Source organism: Haliotis cracherodii, unplaced genomic scaffold (genome assembly GCF_022045235.1).
Source record: "Haliotis cracherodii isolate W230 unplaced genomic scaffold, xgHalCrac1.p SCAF_1, whole genome shotgun sequence".
In the NCBI taxonomy this organism is placed as follows: Eukaryota; Metazoa; Mollusca; class Gastropoda; order Lepetellida; family Haliotidae; genus Haliotis; species Haliotis cracherodii.
In genome coordinates, this window is record NW_027266264.1 from 9,393,099 (window position 1) to 9,411,643 (window position 18,545).

General features: G+C 41.8%; 1 protein-coding gene across 1 annotated transcript in view; it reads left to right on the top strand.

The window, feature by feature from the left end:
• Positions 1-6,476, top strand: part of LOC139459548 (centromere protein O-like) — a 28,621-nt gene extending 22,145 nt beyond the window's left edge. Inside the window, exon 6 of the mRNA XM_071241087.1 lies at positions 6,182-6,476. Within this exon, the coding sequence (XP_071097188.1) occupies positions 6,182-6,330 (149 nt within the window). The 3' untranslated portion in view covers positions 6,331-6,476. The remainder of the gene's footprint in view (positions 1-6,181) is intronic.
• The last annotated feature ends 12,069 nt before the right edge of the window (positions 6,477-18,545 follow it).

An 18,545-nucleotide genomic window follows, 5' to 3' on the forward strand; every position in this document is an offset into this window, starting at 1 on the left:
AGCCCTCACGTGATAGATGAAGTTTCTGACTGTGTACGTAAGGACTACAATTTTATAATAAGACATGATTGCAAATAAGTAACGTGGTAGGCATGGTTAGGCCTCAGTGGCTCCAGGCAAGTTAAGGAAGTGCTGATATTGTCGTTTCTTTTGCTGCCATTTGACAGAACAATTTCAAGATGGCCTTAAAGGGTCAGCATGTCGACGGTTGTGGGTGTACTTAAGTCATGCATGAAATGATTTCCGAGTGACGTCACACCTTTCGTACATGTACAATTCAATTCTCAAACCAAAACAATAGAACTCCATACAGAGAAGTCGACAACCCAAGCGCTGTGCTGAATAACTGGCTTCATCCATTTTTTATTGAGGGAAATTGAAGAGAGAACTTGTGTGTGTTTCTAACGGATCTCTTACAAAATACTAACTGACAGCTTGATTGGATTGTTTGAAGCCAATCACGTTGCAGAACACTCTCCTACCCAGAGTTCCATAAGGCCAGCCTTACACTGTCCATCCAAGATATTGCATATGTTTTTCATCTGTCTACACATTAACTGTTTAACTTAGATTGAGAAAATATCCTAAACCCTGATAAACTATTTCCATTTGTGTTTTAATCGAAACTGTACGGAGAGCTCGCGATACCGTCACTTTGATGTGTACAGCTGCATGTATGTTATCGTGCACCTCACTGTCACAGTTGTTGTAGCATAATATGTAAAGTGCACCAAAAGGCTTGCATTAGGTCTGGTCCTATTTCAGAATATACACTTTTGTTAACAAACAAGAGTCAGTTCATGTCATAAGCCTACACCTGTGGTGTGGTCACTTGAGCAGAAACTTCTCTCATGGAATAAAGCGAGTAGGGCTGAGTAAGCTCTGGGGTTATCAGTTATTGTTTGCCAACAATGCTTCACACATACTTCACCCTTTAATGATGAATTAGACGATGATATATGATTATGTAATGTCAAATTATGATGATTTGGGGTAATAAAATTAGTTCATCCTCATGCCACACATTTTATATTTTTCGTTTCAGGGGCCCACTGCCCCTTACTGAAAAGCAGCTGGAAAAGAATTATATTAAACATAATTTTATTTTTTTAAATTATGTCTCCTGCTAGTAATATAGATCCTCTTATACAATATAAAATGTTATACTAGTATATGAATTCCATACATCACTATCAGTGATTCAAGAAGCCAACACACACACACACACACACACACTAACACACACACTAACACACACACACACACACACACACACACACACACATAAATACATACATAAATACATAAATAAATAAATGATTGACATGGCTGTTTATTTTTATTTATATTGCGACCAACCTTGAGTGGAAAAGCTGCAATATATCCGTGAAACATAAAATTTAAAAAGTGTGTCCTTATATCCCATATCTAGCACTTGTTGATAAATGTAGTATTACCAAGAAAGGTGAGATTCTATGTGTAAACTGATAAGGCAGGAGAGTGTTTGAAACTAAGCATGAAAGTTAAGTGGTCCTTGTGATAACGCCGATGTTAAACTGGACCCCAGCCCCCACCTGACATTAGGATATACCATCTACCGGTAGTCACAAGATGGGTCTTGGAAATCTTGGTGCTTGTGCTTGTGCTTGTGCTTGTGCTTGTGCTTGTGCTTGCATGTTTGCAGCCATGAAAATTTCTGCTGTGAGTTTAGGTTTTCTGGGAGAGAGTGATTGAGTCATGTTTTACGCTATATTTTCAAGTAACGCTATAAATGGGTTCATGAATTGGACCCATTTGGGGATGGTGACAACTTAATCATATATTGTTGCCAGTTGGCAGGATGGGGGTGCTGGAGTCCTGGAGGTGCCAGGTATTGAAAGAGTTCACTGAAGTGGCGAGTAATGGGATCGGATGGTCAGACTTGCTGACTTGGTTGATGCATGTCATCGTATCCCAATTGTGTGGATCGATGCTCATGATACCAATCACTGGATTGCCTGGTCCAGACACAATTTTTTACAGACCTAACCATCATACAGCAGGAATATTATTGAGTGTGGAAACAAACAAACAAAATAAAGTGTTCAGTTGTCATGGCAAAGGGCTGGGTTTGATTCCCAACAGGAGTACAATGGGTGAAGCCCATTTGTGGTGACCCTGCCATGGTATTGCTAGAATATTGCTGAAAGAAGTCTCTTTTAAGATCAGATCTTAGTTCCTGCTATCGAAAACCCATTCAGCTTTCCAGCTGTAACTTTTCTGATCGGGTAAGCAATGTTCTGATTGGTCATATGAAAGGTAGTTCTGACATGACCTGTTATGGGATGTCCTCAGATCTTTGTTTAGCGGAGCAAGAGCTAAGATCGGATTTTGATGAAATTGTTGCTAAAAGCGGCATTCACTCACTCACTCACTCACTGCTGCCAGTTGACAGATGGATATAACAATGTTGCAACATTAAGAGGTATATGGCGCTGTATTCATATATCCTTAGTGTCATAATTCCACTACAGTAAGTGACGATAAAAAACAATTTATGTAGTTGAAGTACGTTGAATTCAGTTTGATTCAGCAATTTATGGTTGGAACAGTTTACGACAATCATGTAGTGATTTGTCATAGTCATCTATCCTCTACTGAATTGTGCAATGAAGCAATAAAACCGTCATGATAGGTCTGACTGCAGGTGTAATGACGCACTCTCTCCACCTCCTCCTCAAGGTCTGTGTGCTGAGATATAGTTCCTGCTAGACGTTACTGCCACTCAAACTCACACTCAGAACCGAGTGGTTCATGTTTTAGTGATTCCACCATATCCTTGCCAGGGTCGAACTAGTATTATATGCATTGTTTTCGCGACCCGTGAAGATCCGGGATAGAATAGAACTTCAGCAACCCATGCTTGCCATAAGATGATGCATGTCATCTTACCCTAATTGCGTAGATCGATGCTCATGATGTCAATCACTGGATTGTTTGGTCCAGACTCAATTATTTACAGACTGTCGTCATGTAGCTGGAATATTGTGGAGTGCAGTGTCAAATAACAAACAAATATCGTTTTCACAGCCCTTGAAGTAACATCATGTTATTTCAAGAGACCAGAAAGGATATATGGATTGTTTTTGCAGCCTTGTATACTCTGACCCTGTTTTGTTCTAGAAGTGCCTCACTTGTCATACATCTTCTAAAAACTAGCAACAATAGATCAGTTTTCCGAACTTCAGTTTCAGATATTATCCATATTGATATAAAGGGTGATGAGGTAGTACAGGTGTCAGCTGTTTATTTAGTCTGGGTTCAGATCCACACATTTGGGAATCTTGGTGCCCTCTGGGTCACCGGTTTCCTAGTGGTCTGGGGCTTTGTAACACACTGCAGTGCACCCCTTGGCCAATGTTGGAGTGACACACTGCAGTACATCCCTTGGCCAATGTTGGAGTGACACACTGCAGTGCATCCCTTGGCCAATGTTGGAGTAACACACTGCAGTGCACCCCTTGGCCAATGTTAGAGTAACACACTGCAGTGCATCCCTTGGCCAATGTTGGGGTGACACCCTGCAGTGCACCCCTTGGCCAATGTTGGAGTAACACACTGCAGTGCACCCCTTGGCCAATGATGGAGTAACACACTGCAGTGCACCCCTTGGCCAATGTTGGAGTAACACACTGCAGTGCACCCCTTGGCCAATGTTGGAGTAACACACTGCAGTGCACCCCTTGGCCAATGTTGGAGTGACACACTGCAGTACATCCCTTGGCCAATGTTGGAGTGACACACTGCAGTGCACCCCTTGGCCAATGTTGGAGTGACACATTGCAGTGCACCCCTTGGTCAATGTTGGAGTAACACACTGCAGTGCACCCCTTGGCCAATGTTGGAGTGACACACTGCAGTGCACCCCTTGGCCAATGTTAGAGTAACACACTGCAGTGCACCCCTTGGCCAATGTTGGAGTGACACACTGCAGTGCACCCCTTGGCCAATGTGTGGAGTAACACACTGCAGTGCACCCCTTGGCCAATGTTGGAGTAACACACTGCAGTGCACCCCTTGGCCAATGTTGGAGTAACACACTGCAGTGCACCCCTTGGCCAATGTTAGAGTGACACACTGCAGTGCACCCCTTGGCCAATGTTGGAGTAACACACTGTAGTGCACCCCTTGGCCAATGTTGGAGTGACACACTGCAGTGCACCCCTTGGCCAATGTTGGAGTAACACACTGCAGTGCACCCCTTGGCCAATGTTGGAGTAACACACTGCAGTGCACCCCTTGGCCAATGTTGGAGTAACACACTGCAGTGCATCTCTTGGCCAATGTTGGAGTAACACACTGCAGTGGACCCCTTGGCCAATGTTGGAGTGACACACTGCAGTGCATCCCTTGGCCAATGTTGGAGTAACACACTGCAGTGCACCCCTTGGCCAATGTTGGAGTGACCAAAACCTGCATCATGTTGGGCTTTCATTCAGCATGAGGCTGAAGTGTTGTAATAACACTAATATACTATCCAAGCACTGTTACAACATTCACTCACATTGGAAAACTATCACATTAAAAGAGCGTGTGAGTCTCAGGCTCATAGTCTTGAATATAAAATATCTGGTTTTGCAGCTGAAGATGAAGAAATATCAAATCTTGATATACAAAATCCCAGCCCTCTCCCCCACCCATAGGAGTCTGATTCTTTATTAATGAAAAACACATTCCAACAATGTGGTTCTTGTGGCAGGCAATTTCTTCTTTTTGTTCAAAGATCTGATGCACAATCATTTATTTCTTGAATTTTCAGGGACAATTTAATTTTTTGAAAAAATTCCTGGCCCCCGAGAATATTAAATAGTCATTCCCAAAGGATCCACCATTTGCTATGCAGAGTTGCGTCCCTTGGGCACGCCAGAAACCTCTGATTGTGGGCTCAAATCCTGATTCACCCAGTTATGTTTCTATGTTTGTCAGCACCATACCCGTGCTTGTAGGTTTCAACGAAGTGGTAACGTCTGAGACCTGCATAACTTCAGGCTTTTTTCCCACATTAAGCTGACACGCTGTGATATAACTGGAATACTGTTCAAAACAGCATTAAATCCACCTCACTCACTCACCCACTCACTCACTCACTCACTCACTCACTCACTCACTCTCACACCCACTCACTCACTCACTCACTCACTCACTCAGAATAGGTCACAGTAGCCGTAATTTGCTTGTCTAAGTGGACTAAACTTTGTGTGTCATCAGAAGACATGGCCGGGATCATTGCTTGTGCTGGTGACTACAAACTGATAACCATACTAAATACTGATATTTTTTTGAGTGTTTGTACTGACATGTTGAATGATACATATTGTAACAAAAATTTGTCTTGACCTGATCAGAGGCCGATATTCAGCCCCAAATCAGCGCCACAATTCAGCAGCCAAAATTAAAATTTATAAACTTTAAGAAACAACTATATGGTAATAAATTTGAAATTTATGTTAATATATGTCACTTTTAACTAATTTTATGGCTTTGCAGAGATACAGCACCCTTGCAATAACACCCTTTGAGATACTTCGGATTCAGTTAAATCATGGGACAAACATAGGCTGCCTTAAAAGTATTAATTTTCCATGCAATTACACATCCTTGTGATCTTCACATCATCGAAAATAGCATATCAACAAATGCGTACTGAATTATGCAAGTTAATCCTGTTGTAAAGTTTAACTTGTGTAATTCAGTACGGATGGTAATAGAAAAGTGTTAATTGTATAAAATTGGACTTGGGACTAATGTTTGTAATCTATTTGATTATATTTAAATTATAATCCCTATTTCACAGGACCAAAGTATAGAAAGGTGTTTTAATGCTTAGTTTTATATTATTGAATTGAATTCAATCTCAAAAGACAATGTTAAAATACCTCTGAATTTAAGAAAATATGAACTTTAAAAAAAGTCCTCATGGTTAAGGAAATAACATCTTTTTCCCAATTTGCCTGACAGGGTACGGTTGTACAGAGCGAACGTAGCGCTAAGGTGATTGTAACTCCCATACCTGAACATAGACTAAAGACAGTCATAGCGCTTAGGTTGTTTTGTACAACGGCACCCAGGGACGTTTAGTTTTGAATCCTGGATAAATCTCTGCAATCAGCATCCATTCTGTATCCTCATCTTTGGTTTCCAGACTCGGCGGACATCCTTCCTGACGAGAGCATTCTGAGACAGTGGGAGGGGCTACTGAAGACCACGTCCCTCATTACAGCCGTCCAGCAAATCACTGGCATTGTCATGGAAACAACTGAAGTAGGCCGAGGGTCAGAATGTTCACAGTGACACAACTACTATCATAATCTGTGGTGTTTCAAGGACAGTTTCTATGGATCAGAGAATCTCACTATTCTTCAAAAACCATCATGGAAATACAGTGAACATTGATCATTGATGTCACACACAATGATCTTGATGACATAATGGGTGAGTGAGTGAGTGAGTGAGTTGGTTTTAACGCCGCTCTTAACAGTATTCCAGTTATATCGCGGCGTGTCAGCTTAATGTGGGAGGAAAGCCCGTGGTGATGCAGGTCTCAGACGTTTACCACTTCGGTGAAACCCACGACCGCGGGTATGGTGCTGACAAACCTAGAAACATAATCGAGGCGAACCGGGATTCGAACACACAATCATAGGTTTATGGCGTGCCCAAGGGACGCAACTCTGCACAGTGAATCGCGGCGCCTTAGACAACTGTGCCCCCCGATGACATAATGATGATCTCGGGGTCACATACAATGACCTCGAGGTATGATGATCACAGTTATTTCACACTGGTGTCATACACAAGAACATCAGCTGTATTGGAGACTGGCTGTGTTGGAGAGATTGTTGTGATCAGAGGAAGGTTGAAACAATGAACATCTTGGAAGTAGCTACATCCTCTATTTCTTCAAGGTTCGCATTTCGGTAAACCTACACTAACTCCTGAATACATTCCCATGGTTCTCGCGATCGCAAATTACCTGCCCTTGATTTTCATTACTGTTTTACCAACCATTAGTTTCATTGTTTGTTCGTTGTTTAACACCACATTCAGCAATATTCCAGCTATATGACGGTAGTCTGTAAATAATCGACAATCCAGTGATTGACATCATGAGCATCGATCTGCTTTACGCAGTTGGGATACGATGTCGCGCGTCAACCAAGTCAGGGAGTCTGACCACCTGATCCTGTTAGTTGCCTCTTACGACAAGCATGGTTTGCTGAAGACCTATTTTATACACGGGTCACCAACGAATTAAACGTCAAGATAAAGAAAAAGGAAGTGGGAATGCTGGGTAGCAAAGGGACTTGCAACAACCAGTGTCAATGGACATGAAGATATCCTTGCCATCAAAAGATGTTAAAGGGCTTTCTTTTGTGTGTCAGTCAGTTTTTCAATTTTGAATTTCTCGCAACTTCTGGCATAATATATGGGATTGGCCACCATGTTAAATCTCCACAGCAATGAGGCTGGTTTGTAACTTGTATTCTGATTGGTCCATTAACGTATCAAATCAAATTGGCTTATGAGATCATGGGCAGGTAATTTCAGATCCCTGACCAGGGAATGGATCCAGGGGTTGGTGTAGGTTTACCAGGGTGTGATCCATGGAGGTATAGAGGATAATGTAGCTATGACCAATTGCATTCTTGTTGATAATCTGTTCATGTGCCTGTGTCTGTAAAGGGACTGATATTGTCATCGAAACATTTGGTCAGTTGTTACTGAAATGCTACCACAAAACAAAGATCTGAGGACATCCCAATCAGAGCGTTACCAAATCATTAAAGTGACATTCGGAATGTGTTTTCTGATCATGCAACCTCGAAAAATATAACAGGTGGTATTCCGTTTATGACTGTATCCATACAATCTAGACCATCTATTAACTATTCCAGAATGTTCTTTTGTTCAGTTTTAATTTTTTTAAACGAGAATATGGTAAAATATTTCTCGAAGCATAGTCGCCTGTTTGAAACTAGTGTGAAGGCTGCCTTCTGACTGGCTAATTTTGACTTCTTGTCAGTCATTCCATTGGTCGGTCAAAGTTCGCGAAAGGTCTGTCTGACGTGACCCCAAAATGGGATGTCCCCAGATCTTTGTTGAGCAGTAAATACAACTGATACCATGTGAGTGTGGTAAGCATTGAGGATGGACAGCGCAAACTCTTTTTCATCTGCCAAGTCAGGCCCAAGAGTGTTTATCTTACACACTTATCAAGTATTGAAATGATGAAGATGTCTGTTTCGCATTCAAAAGTTCTAACTGTCTGGCAGTACATAGATATCGCTTTGCAAAATGAGGTTCTCGACAATGTGCTTTTATCATGTGAACGAATCATTCATAAAATCACACAACTTTAGTTTTATTGGTGATTTTTGTCTTATATAAACATAATCACTACAATATATGTGTAGTATTTGTGTCTTATGTGACTCGTGTGTATGGAACTATCTGGTTTGCATCATGGTTAGACCTGTATTGACATAAAGAAGATCGTTCACTCTTTCACACAAATCATATTGAAAAGTATACGATTCACTGAGACCACAGAGACACAACACATTTAGGGTTCATGCTGAAACAAGGCAACAGTCTTCTTCCTACTTTATTTGCCTACAAAACTGAGATAAAGAAGTAAAGAGTTGTGGCGTCAGAACACCTTTATAATTGTTTAGATTAACCCCTGAAGATCCGGTTAGAAATAGTCTTCAGCAACCTATTCTTGTCATAGGTGAGGTGAAATGGGGTTTAACGTCGCGTCCAAGATTATTGCACTTATATAGCGACGTGCATGTACGTGTGTGTGTTTGTGTGGCTGCTTGTACTAGTCCGGACTGATGCCGACTCCGAGCCGACCAGTCCTTGTTTTAGCCCCTTAATGCCGAGCGCCAGACAGGGTAACAACAAGTACCATCTATTAACGTCCTTTGGTATGACGCGGTCGGGGATTATTCTTGTCATAAGAGACGACTATTCACGTCGTAAGAGGCGACGGGTCGGGTGGTCAGGCTTGGTGACTGGGTTGATGCATTTTTTCGTATCCCAGTTGCGTAATTAATGTTTGTTTGATGTTTAACGCCACACACAGCATTATTCCAGCTATATCACTGCGGTCTGTAAATTATCGAGTCTGGACCAGACAATCCAGTGATTGACATCATGAGCATCGATCCTAGCTATTGGGATACGATGACGTGCATCAACCAAGTCAGTGATCCTGACCACCCGATTCCGTTAGTTGCCTTTTACGGCAAGCATGGGTTGCTGAAGACCTATTCTACCCAGTATCTTCACGGGTCCGTTGCCATGTAATTGTAAACGTTTTTGTTGGCGAATGTTGTATACGACGCAGGATTGTCAAGTTGGGGACATTCTCGATCAGTCACTTGTTGGTACATGAGTGCAATCTAGTTATCTATCTGAATGGCACGTAATGGTCTTCGTGGTTCCCATACTAATCATCTTAACATACCGCCCTTGTTTGGCGAGTTAGTGTAAATCGTATTAATACACATCGGTATTGTGGAGCTGTTAGTTGAAATAGGTTTAACCGCTTCTCAGCAATGCGGAAGACGCAGAGATAAGAATATTGACATGGAGAGTACTTCTGTCACGCAAGTCGCAGCCGAAGCAACGTCCTGGTGGCTGAGATTTGTACCGGCCTTTCTCGGAGAACTAAATGTAAACACGTCATTCAACACGCTGTAACACGGCTCGGGTAAACAGTGGATACGGGACCTGATTAGATATGTGGGTGGGACTTATGACAAATGTGTTGTGTTGGTCATCGGTATCGTTCAGGGGTTTTCGGGGTTTTCCATTACTCGGGAAAGACTAATAGTCAAGTGGGTAAAGCGTTCACTTGCGTCATATTGCTGAAAGCGGCTTTAAGTCATAAGCACTCACTCGCTCAGTACACGGGTGACGTATTTGCTGTAAAGGGTCCAGAAATTTCGATTTCGGTATTGATGCTGTGAAGCCTGGAACATTCTTAAGATGGGCTTTATTCATTCATGCCCTTACCCACTTACTAGCTCGGTGTTACTAACAAGTGGCATTACTAATGCTGAACTACGGATGGTGTTACGCTTGTATGACTAGATCTATGTTGATAACAAACTGCCGACTTTATAGTGCTAGTCCACAAAGGTACAAAGCCGCAGTTCAACACATTACATCGATCAGACCCCGAGCCGACCTTTACTGAGGTTAAACTTAGTTACTAAGGTTAACATTAAGGTAATCTTAGTGCTGAGGTCGTTTAGTACAACAGCACCCTGTCCTTGTATCCCCATCAATGACGAGCGCCAGGTTTGGAAAAAAACAAGTACCATCATGACATCTTTTGGTATGCCACCGCGAGGGATCGAACTTCCGACCTAGCGCTCTCTGGGCTGGCACTCTACCCACTAGACCGCTGATGCGGTCTCCTCTGTAAGTCTTAATAAAGATGAAGATGCTATTATTAGTGCAATGTGTGAAACAGACATTGTCATTGTGTAATTTGGTTAATTCCCAGCTTCTGTATTGATATGTCATTCATTAAATTTGAGGAGTTTTAACGACTTGGTCAAATTACAGGGACTGACAATTCGCCCGAGTCTTGTTCCCCAATCCTCCACACACCCCACACTGAGAGGATTTTGACACCACACACACACACACACACACACACACACACACACACACACACACCTTTTTTTCAAAATGCAGCATCCGCCCTAGATCTAACATCAAACTTGTTACTGTATCCCCATGAAAGCGTGTCTCTGTACATGTTGTGTTGTGCGTGTGTAATAAATCAATATCAACTAGGTGAGTCTTCCTGGGTATAGCCGTTGGTTAGTGATTATCGTGTAGGTCAGAACAACGCCAGGTCCGGGTACGGGGACAGACGCCATTCATCTTACCGTTACTCAGCAGTATTTGAACGACCGCACAAATATATTTTCCATGACGTCAATCACTTCCGGGTTTCCTGGAAAAACTCAGGTGTCCGAGACTAGCCGTTTGCGCTGTAGATATAGTAGTTGCTAGGAGATCTGGCGGCTTGGCCGGGTGGCCGGGTGAGCTGTCCATGAGGATGTAGAACCAGCTGAGTCATCAATAAACAGCTTGCATCGTCATTCAGTGTGACTTAGGGCTTGTGTTGCGATAAGTATACCTTTAATAAGCACTTTCAACAATATTCCGACACTTTGTCGTTGTACATACCGTGTCAAGTGTAGCAAATAGACATAATAATATCAGATATCATAAAGATCTACTCCGACTACCCATGAGTCCACCCAGACTGGCATGTATCTGATTGTTAACCTAGCTAACACACTGGTGTAGGAAGTGGTATGTCTGCTGCACACTGGTATAGGAAGTGGTATGTCTGCTGCACACTGGTGTAGGAAGTGGTATGTCTGCTGCACACTGGTATAGGAAGTGGTATGTCTGCTGCACACTGGTGTAGGAAGTGGTATGTCTGCAGCACACTGGTGTAGAAAGTGGTATGTCTGCAGCACACTGGTGTAGAAAGTGGTATGTCTGCTGCACACTGGTGTAGGAAGTGGTATGGATGATACTGGTATAGAAAGTGAGACATAAAAAGTGGTATGGATTATACACACCGTTATAGAAAGTGGTATGGTTGATACTGTTATGGATGGTAAGGCTGGTACGCAGTTGTATTGAGTGATATGGCTGATACACACTGGTATATGAAGTGGTATGGAGGATACACACTGGTATGGGATGTGATGATACTAGTATATGAAGTGGTATTGATGATACTGTTTTATGAAGTGGTATTTATTATACTGGTATATGAAGTGGTATTGATACTGTTATATAAAGTGGTATTGATGATACTGTTGTATGAAGTGGTATTGATTAAACTGTTATATGAAGTGGTATTGATGATATTGTTATATGAAGTGGTATTGTTGATACTGGTATATTAAGTGGTATTGATGATACTGGTATGTGAAGTGGTATTGATGATACGGTTATATGAAGTGGTATTGATGACACTGGTATATGAAGTGGTATTGATGATACTGGTATATGAAATGGTATTGGTGATACAGTTATATGAAGTGGTATTAATGATACTGGTATATGAATTGGTATTAATGATACTGGTACATGAAGTGGTATTGGTGACACTGGTATATGAAGTGATGTTACGGTATATGAAGTATTGATTATACTGTTATATGAAGTGGTATTAATGATACTGGTATATGAAGTGATGTGGGTGATGTTACGGTATATGAATTGGTATATGGATGATATTGTTATATAAAGTGATGTGGATGGTGCATGTTATACCAGGATCACGAAAAACAACTACCGTATTCGACCCATTAAGCGCCCCTCCCCGAATAAGCGCCCGTGCACGTGATCGCGAGAATTACGTGTTGACATAGGATCGTCCAACAAAAACAAATATGACTTTTAACGATTCAAAGTATGGCATTTATGATATATGTATCCATTCTCTGTCAACTAAAGTTAGTTTCAAGGCGTCAATAGCGGTAATCTGACCGTGGTTGCTGTTAATAACGGTGAGTTGTGCGATCTTCCGATCGCTTCACACACGATTTCGCCGAAATTAATTAAAACAATATTAAAAGGAATTTTGAATAAAATTAATGAAATAAGTTACAAACAAAAGTCCAGATATACAAAGAACACTTTTTATAGCCAGAGAGTGTAATAACATGAATAATTTGCGAACTTCAGTATGGATTTGTTTACATGGTATTTCCGGTGTTACGTGCTCTCAGTAATATCTTTCCATGGGGGAAAAAACATCAAAACTCATTAATTCGTGTACAATGCGCACCCCCTTCTACACAGTTGTGTTTTTTGGAAAAAAAAGTGCGCACTATTCTCAAGAAAATACGGTAAGGCTTACTGATGAATTTACGCCAATTTGACCTGAATTGTCCCCAATAAGCGCCCACCCTTTCTGTCTTTTTTTTTAAGCGCCCTGGGCGCTTAATGGGTCGAATACGGTAATATGGGTTTAGCGTAGTTCAGTTGTTTACTCGAGCTCGTTTGTTCACCTGACGCGAGTGTTTGACCCTCAGTTGGTAACAATCCTATTCACTATGCCCCGTAGTCATACGTCTACATTCATATCAGTGGCGTGTTTCAACCGCGCTGTCAAAGCTCTATAATGTAGTAGACCGGTCTAATCTAGGTCACTACACAAGGAAGTGTATCCGGGTGTGCGGGTAGAACAAGGTGGAATCTCACGAGTCATGTAGAGGGGAAGGTCCGGGTAAGTCTCCTTTCCTTTACAATAATGCAGCCGAGGCCCATTATTTTTAAGGAATGGGGAGTTACGAGGATATTCTCCTACTTAAAACACACCCCAGTTTTACACTTCGTCTAAACATCCTATTCATAGGGGCTGTGTGTGTGTGCGCGTATGTGTGTGACTGCTTGTATTCGTCTGGCTTAATGCCGATAATATAGTGCTAGCACACTGAGATACCATGCCGCAGTTTGACATGAATACCCCACTCAGACACAATATACTCATTCTGAGCCGACCTGTCCTTGTTTCAGCCCCTTAATGCCGAACGGCAGACAGGGTAACAACAAGTACCATTTTTAAGGTCTTTTGGTATGACGCGAGCGAACGGGAATCGAACCCCGACTTCCCGCTCTCCTTGCGTACGCTCTACCACTAGACAACGGAGGCGGTCGCATATAGTGTAGAGTGAAGGAGATTACGTGTGCATTAGATAGTGTAGGTTAGGGTAGAGTTTGTTGTTTAACGCCGCACTCAGCAAAATCGAGCTATTTGACAGTGGTCTGTTAATAATCGAGTATGGACCAAACAATCCAGTGATTGACATCATGAGCGATCTATGTAAATTGGATACGGTGACATGCATCACCAAGCCTGACGACCCGATGCCGTTAGTCGCCTCTTACGACAATCATAGTCGCCTTTTACAGCAAGCATGGGTTGCTGAAGACCTATTCTACCCCGGATCTTCACGGGTCGGTTAGGGTGGAGCATCGTGGGTATATAGTGTAGAGTGGAGGTGATAATGTAGGTGAGGTTTGGTTAGATTGTGTTTAACGTCGCGTCCAAGATTATTGCACTTATATATCGACGTGCATGTACGTGTGTGTGTTTGTGTGGCTGCTTGTACTAGTCCGGACTAATGCCGATTTATAGTGCTAGCTCACTGAGATACCATGCCGCAGTTCAACATGAATACCCCACTCAGACACAGTATACTGACTCCGAGCCGACCAGTCCTTGTTTTAGCCCCTTAATGCCGAGCGCCAGACAGGGTAACAACAATTACCACCTTTTAACGTCTTTTGGTATGACGCGGTCGGGGGGGGGGGGGGGGGGGGTGTACTCATACCAACAAAATGGCATATTTATTTCACCAGGGGTATAAAATATTTCCTTATTCATTTATACAAGCACAGATTCACATGACTGTACTATCAACATTGATCTTTGGGATAGGTGAACGTATAAAGCCCGGGGTATCGTATTTCATTCAGCGTCTGCCTTCGTGACGGCCGATGACACAGCCGAGTGGCAGTCACACCCGAGTACTGAACGTATCACGTATCTAGTATTTAGGCTAGTTCCGGCAAGAAGCCAACCGTGACAGGTTCAATGTTCGTCACATGCTGTTCTTTATACACTGTTAGCACCATTCAAGCAAGACTCTCGGATGTTTCTGGAGCGTCGCCATATACGTCACGACAAACAACACTCTGAAAGCGAAACTATTCCTATAAAACCTCTGTTTACTGTAAATAAAGGCGAAAAAGGTCATGTTGTAGAATAGAAGAGATTATCAAAGCTTTGAATCAATCTATTCAACGTATTCTAAAACTATTTTTCTTAACATAACATAGTATATAAGCATGTATGATCTACATTATGTTAACATGTATTATGGGCTGGAGGCCTGATTACTGAATAAATCTGTCTGTCTGTCTGTCTGTCTGTCTGAATCAATCTCTTTGTAGTTTCATTTGGAACGACAGAATCAACAAAAGTGAATGAACAAATCAGATAAAAACACAAGAGGAGAGTGGACTAAAAAGTATACTCCTAAAAGCATTCGTAGTTGCGCTAACCATACACATTTCTTTATGTAATAAACTGAGCCGGTATTAACGAATATTGATTATGACAGTTGAAAACTGATGTTATTACCGTGAGGTGGAAATATTTGAAATTACATAAAAATATATTAAAGGATGTGAACAATATCACCTTTAAGTCATCGACCCCTTAATCAGTTCTATATAATAAAACACCGGCAGAATAATGACATTATCCAGATTACAGATATTTATGTTGACGTGAATGTCCTCTATATTCTCCGGATTGAGGATGAATACCGTTTTATCTTAACATGTGATTATTCTAATGCAATAGATGTGTATATCTGCATCTGTATTTGACTGTATGGTCAAAATTCAAATATGTATACATGCTTCTATTTTCGAACTGTGTAATATTGCTTAAAAACTACAAATACATGTCAAAGTTATGAAACAAGACAACAAATCTAAGTACTTTAACAGACGTTGCATTATGATGTATCACTCAAATATCATGTGTTATATACAGTAAACTACGGTTATAACGAACTCAAAGGGACCACTAATTTTAGTTTGTTATAACCGTAGTTCGTTATAAGCATATATACAACATAACTACAGCAAATGTTAGGGACAAAAAAGTAAAGTCGTTATATCCGTCAGTTCGTTATAAGCGTGTTCGTTATAACCGTACTTTACTGTATTCCCAATCGCTGTTTTCGGATAAAAGATTTACATGTGTGTGAGACTAATAGGGCCTATGTCTTTTCAAGAGTTTATATAGTATCCGAGGTAGATGTTGGTGCTCTACCGGATACTCCTGCAATTGACAACACAAATCTATCTGTATCCTCAACATATATTCTGTGATGTCATGCAGCTACATCATTATCATGATGATGGTTTCCAGTACACGTCCCCCTGGCCTAGGTCGACCATTCTCTCGCTGCCGTCCCTGAGTCCACTCTCGACTAATACAAGGCATTGTCAATTTATCTCTGAGGGGCGAGTTACGGTCAGACTGCCACGTGTCAAAGGTTCAAATGTTTTTATTCTATTTAAAACCACCCACGATGATACAAGAGTACAAGATCATAAAATATATCATACATAAATGTTATCGTGAACAAAATATTTTGTTTTTTAAATACATGAGAGATGCTGACCTCATATATAAATGAAAACATATATACTCCCCGTTAAAACCTATACCCCGACAAAGTGCCTACGGTCATATTCAACGTCCATGTTACAAACCGCCGAGTAATTGCTAATTTACATAGAGTTGGATTAATAATTAATAGTATTGATTGCAATACAAATACATAAAAGTACACGAATTATAGGATTATGTCGGCGAAATAAATATTTTTGAAATATTAGGCCGACTTTGTTTAGTACTGAAGTCAAGATTAACCTTGACCCGTTTAATACTGAAATCAACATTAATTTGGTGTTACATTTTTAGTACTTGAGTTAAGATTAACCTGGACCTGTTCAGTACTGTTGTCAGCACTAACCCGTCTTTGTTTAGTACTGCTGCCAACGCTAACCTGGACCTGTTCAGTACTGTTGTCAGCACTAACCCGTCTTTGTTTAGTACTGCTGCCAACGCTAACCTGGACCTGTTCAGTACTGTTGTCAGCACTAACCCGTCTTTGTTTAGTACTGCTGCCAACGCTAACCTGGACCTGTTCAGTACTGTTGTCAGCACTAACACGTCTTTGTTTAGTACTGCTGCCAACGCTAACCTGGACCTGTTCAGTACTGTTGTCAGCACTAACCCGTCTTTGTTTAGTACTGCTGCCAATGCTAACCTGGACCTGTTTAGTACTTAAGTCAAGACTAATTTAGCCTTGCTTTGTACCTGTGACATTAAAGTATCTTAAAGTATGTAAAGTACATAAAAAGCATGGTTCAGAGGATGTGCCCCTGTGATACACCACGCTGAGAGTCATTAGGTAATACACGACACAGCTGCAACATCACGCCCCACACGCGTAGTCGTCTCACTGTCGACGTGTCTTGTAGTTCCTGCACGTCCAGGTAACACAAAGAACTCCTGACGTCAAATGTATGCTGTCCCGTCACGCACGTGCGTGTCAATACAACACTTATAGCACTTATGATTGTATTACATGCCCGTATTTCCTGGCGACTTGGTCTCCATAAATACCACACTTCTCGTTTAAAACTCTGTGCAGCCCAAGAAAAATATAAACGTCCATGCATTTCTGCACTCGCCTGGTCACGTGATATGAAGATGTGTAACAGTTTCGGTATAAGGCCTATTTGGTTTAGTTTGTTGTTTAACGCCGCATTCATGCAAGGGACAATTCTGAGCCAGATTCCCCAAGGTGCAGAGGTCTGAGTGAGTGAGTGAGTGAGTTGGGTTTAACGCCGCTTTGTATTTAAGTTATATCACGGCGTATCAGCTTAATGTGGGAGGAAAGCCCGAAGTGAGGCAGATCTCAGACACTTACCACTTCGGTGAAACACACGAGCACAGGTATGGTGCAGACAAACCTAGAAACATAATCGGAACGAACCAGCATTCGAACCTACGATCATAGGTTTCTGCCGTGCCCAAGGGACGTAACCTTGAACTGCGAAATGCGGCGCCTTAGACGCCCCTGTGCCACTATCTCTCTCTGAAACGACACCAGCTATACTTAGTATGTATATATGATGTCAAGGATAACAAAATATGTAAGGTGAAGTTAATCAACATCTTAGATCAAATATGTTTATTCTATATTCCATGGCAGAAATAGAGACGTTAAGTCGAAAACAATGCCGCAATATCAGAATCAAGGACATTTATAAGTGATTGAGAGATTCACTTATTTTCACGCAAGATCATCATCGACATGATCGTTTGCTAAATACATTTTTTCTAGACAGTGTGAACACCAATTGTCATTGTAATTATATGAAAGCGCAGGTGTATATGTGCGTGCGTGCGTGCGTGCGTGCGTGCGATTGTTACGAATCAGTATTGGTTCAATGGAGTCAGACCCGACCTAGATTACATACATGGACCTCCACTCCAATCTGATTCATGCTTCTATGGCCGGTAGGCTCGCTGAAACACCCAGTTGAGGTCAGCCTGCTCGCGCTTGTGCATGTGAACAGGGGTAGATATTATCAGGGCATGAGAATGTTCCACTGTCGGATAACAACAGGGGGGGGAGGTCCGGACTCCCCCTTTCGAAATTGATAAGGGAGGATTTGATATTTTGGACCCCTCCCTTTTAAACATGCTGGATCCGCCCTTCTACTGTATTTGGTTTCCCCTTGTCAGAACTTATACATGTCGTAGGGGCGGTCGGGTAGCCTAGTGGTTAAAGCGTTCGCTCGTCACGCCGAAGACCCGGGTTCGATTCCCGACATGGGTACAATGTGTGAAGCCCATT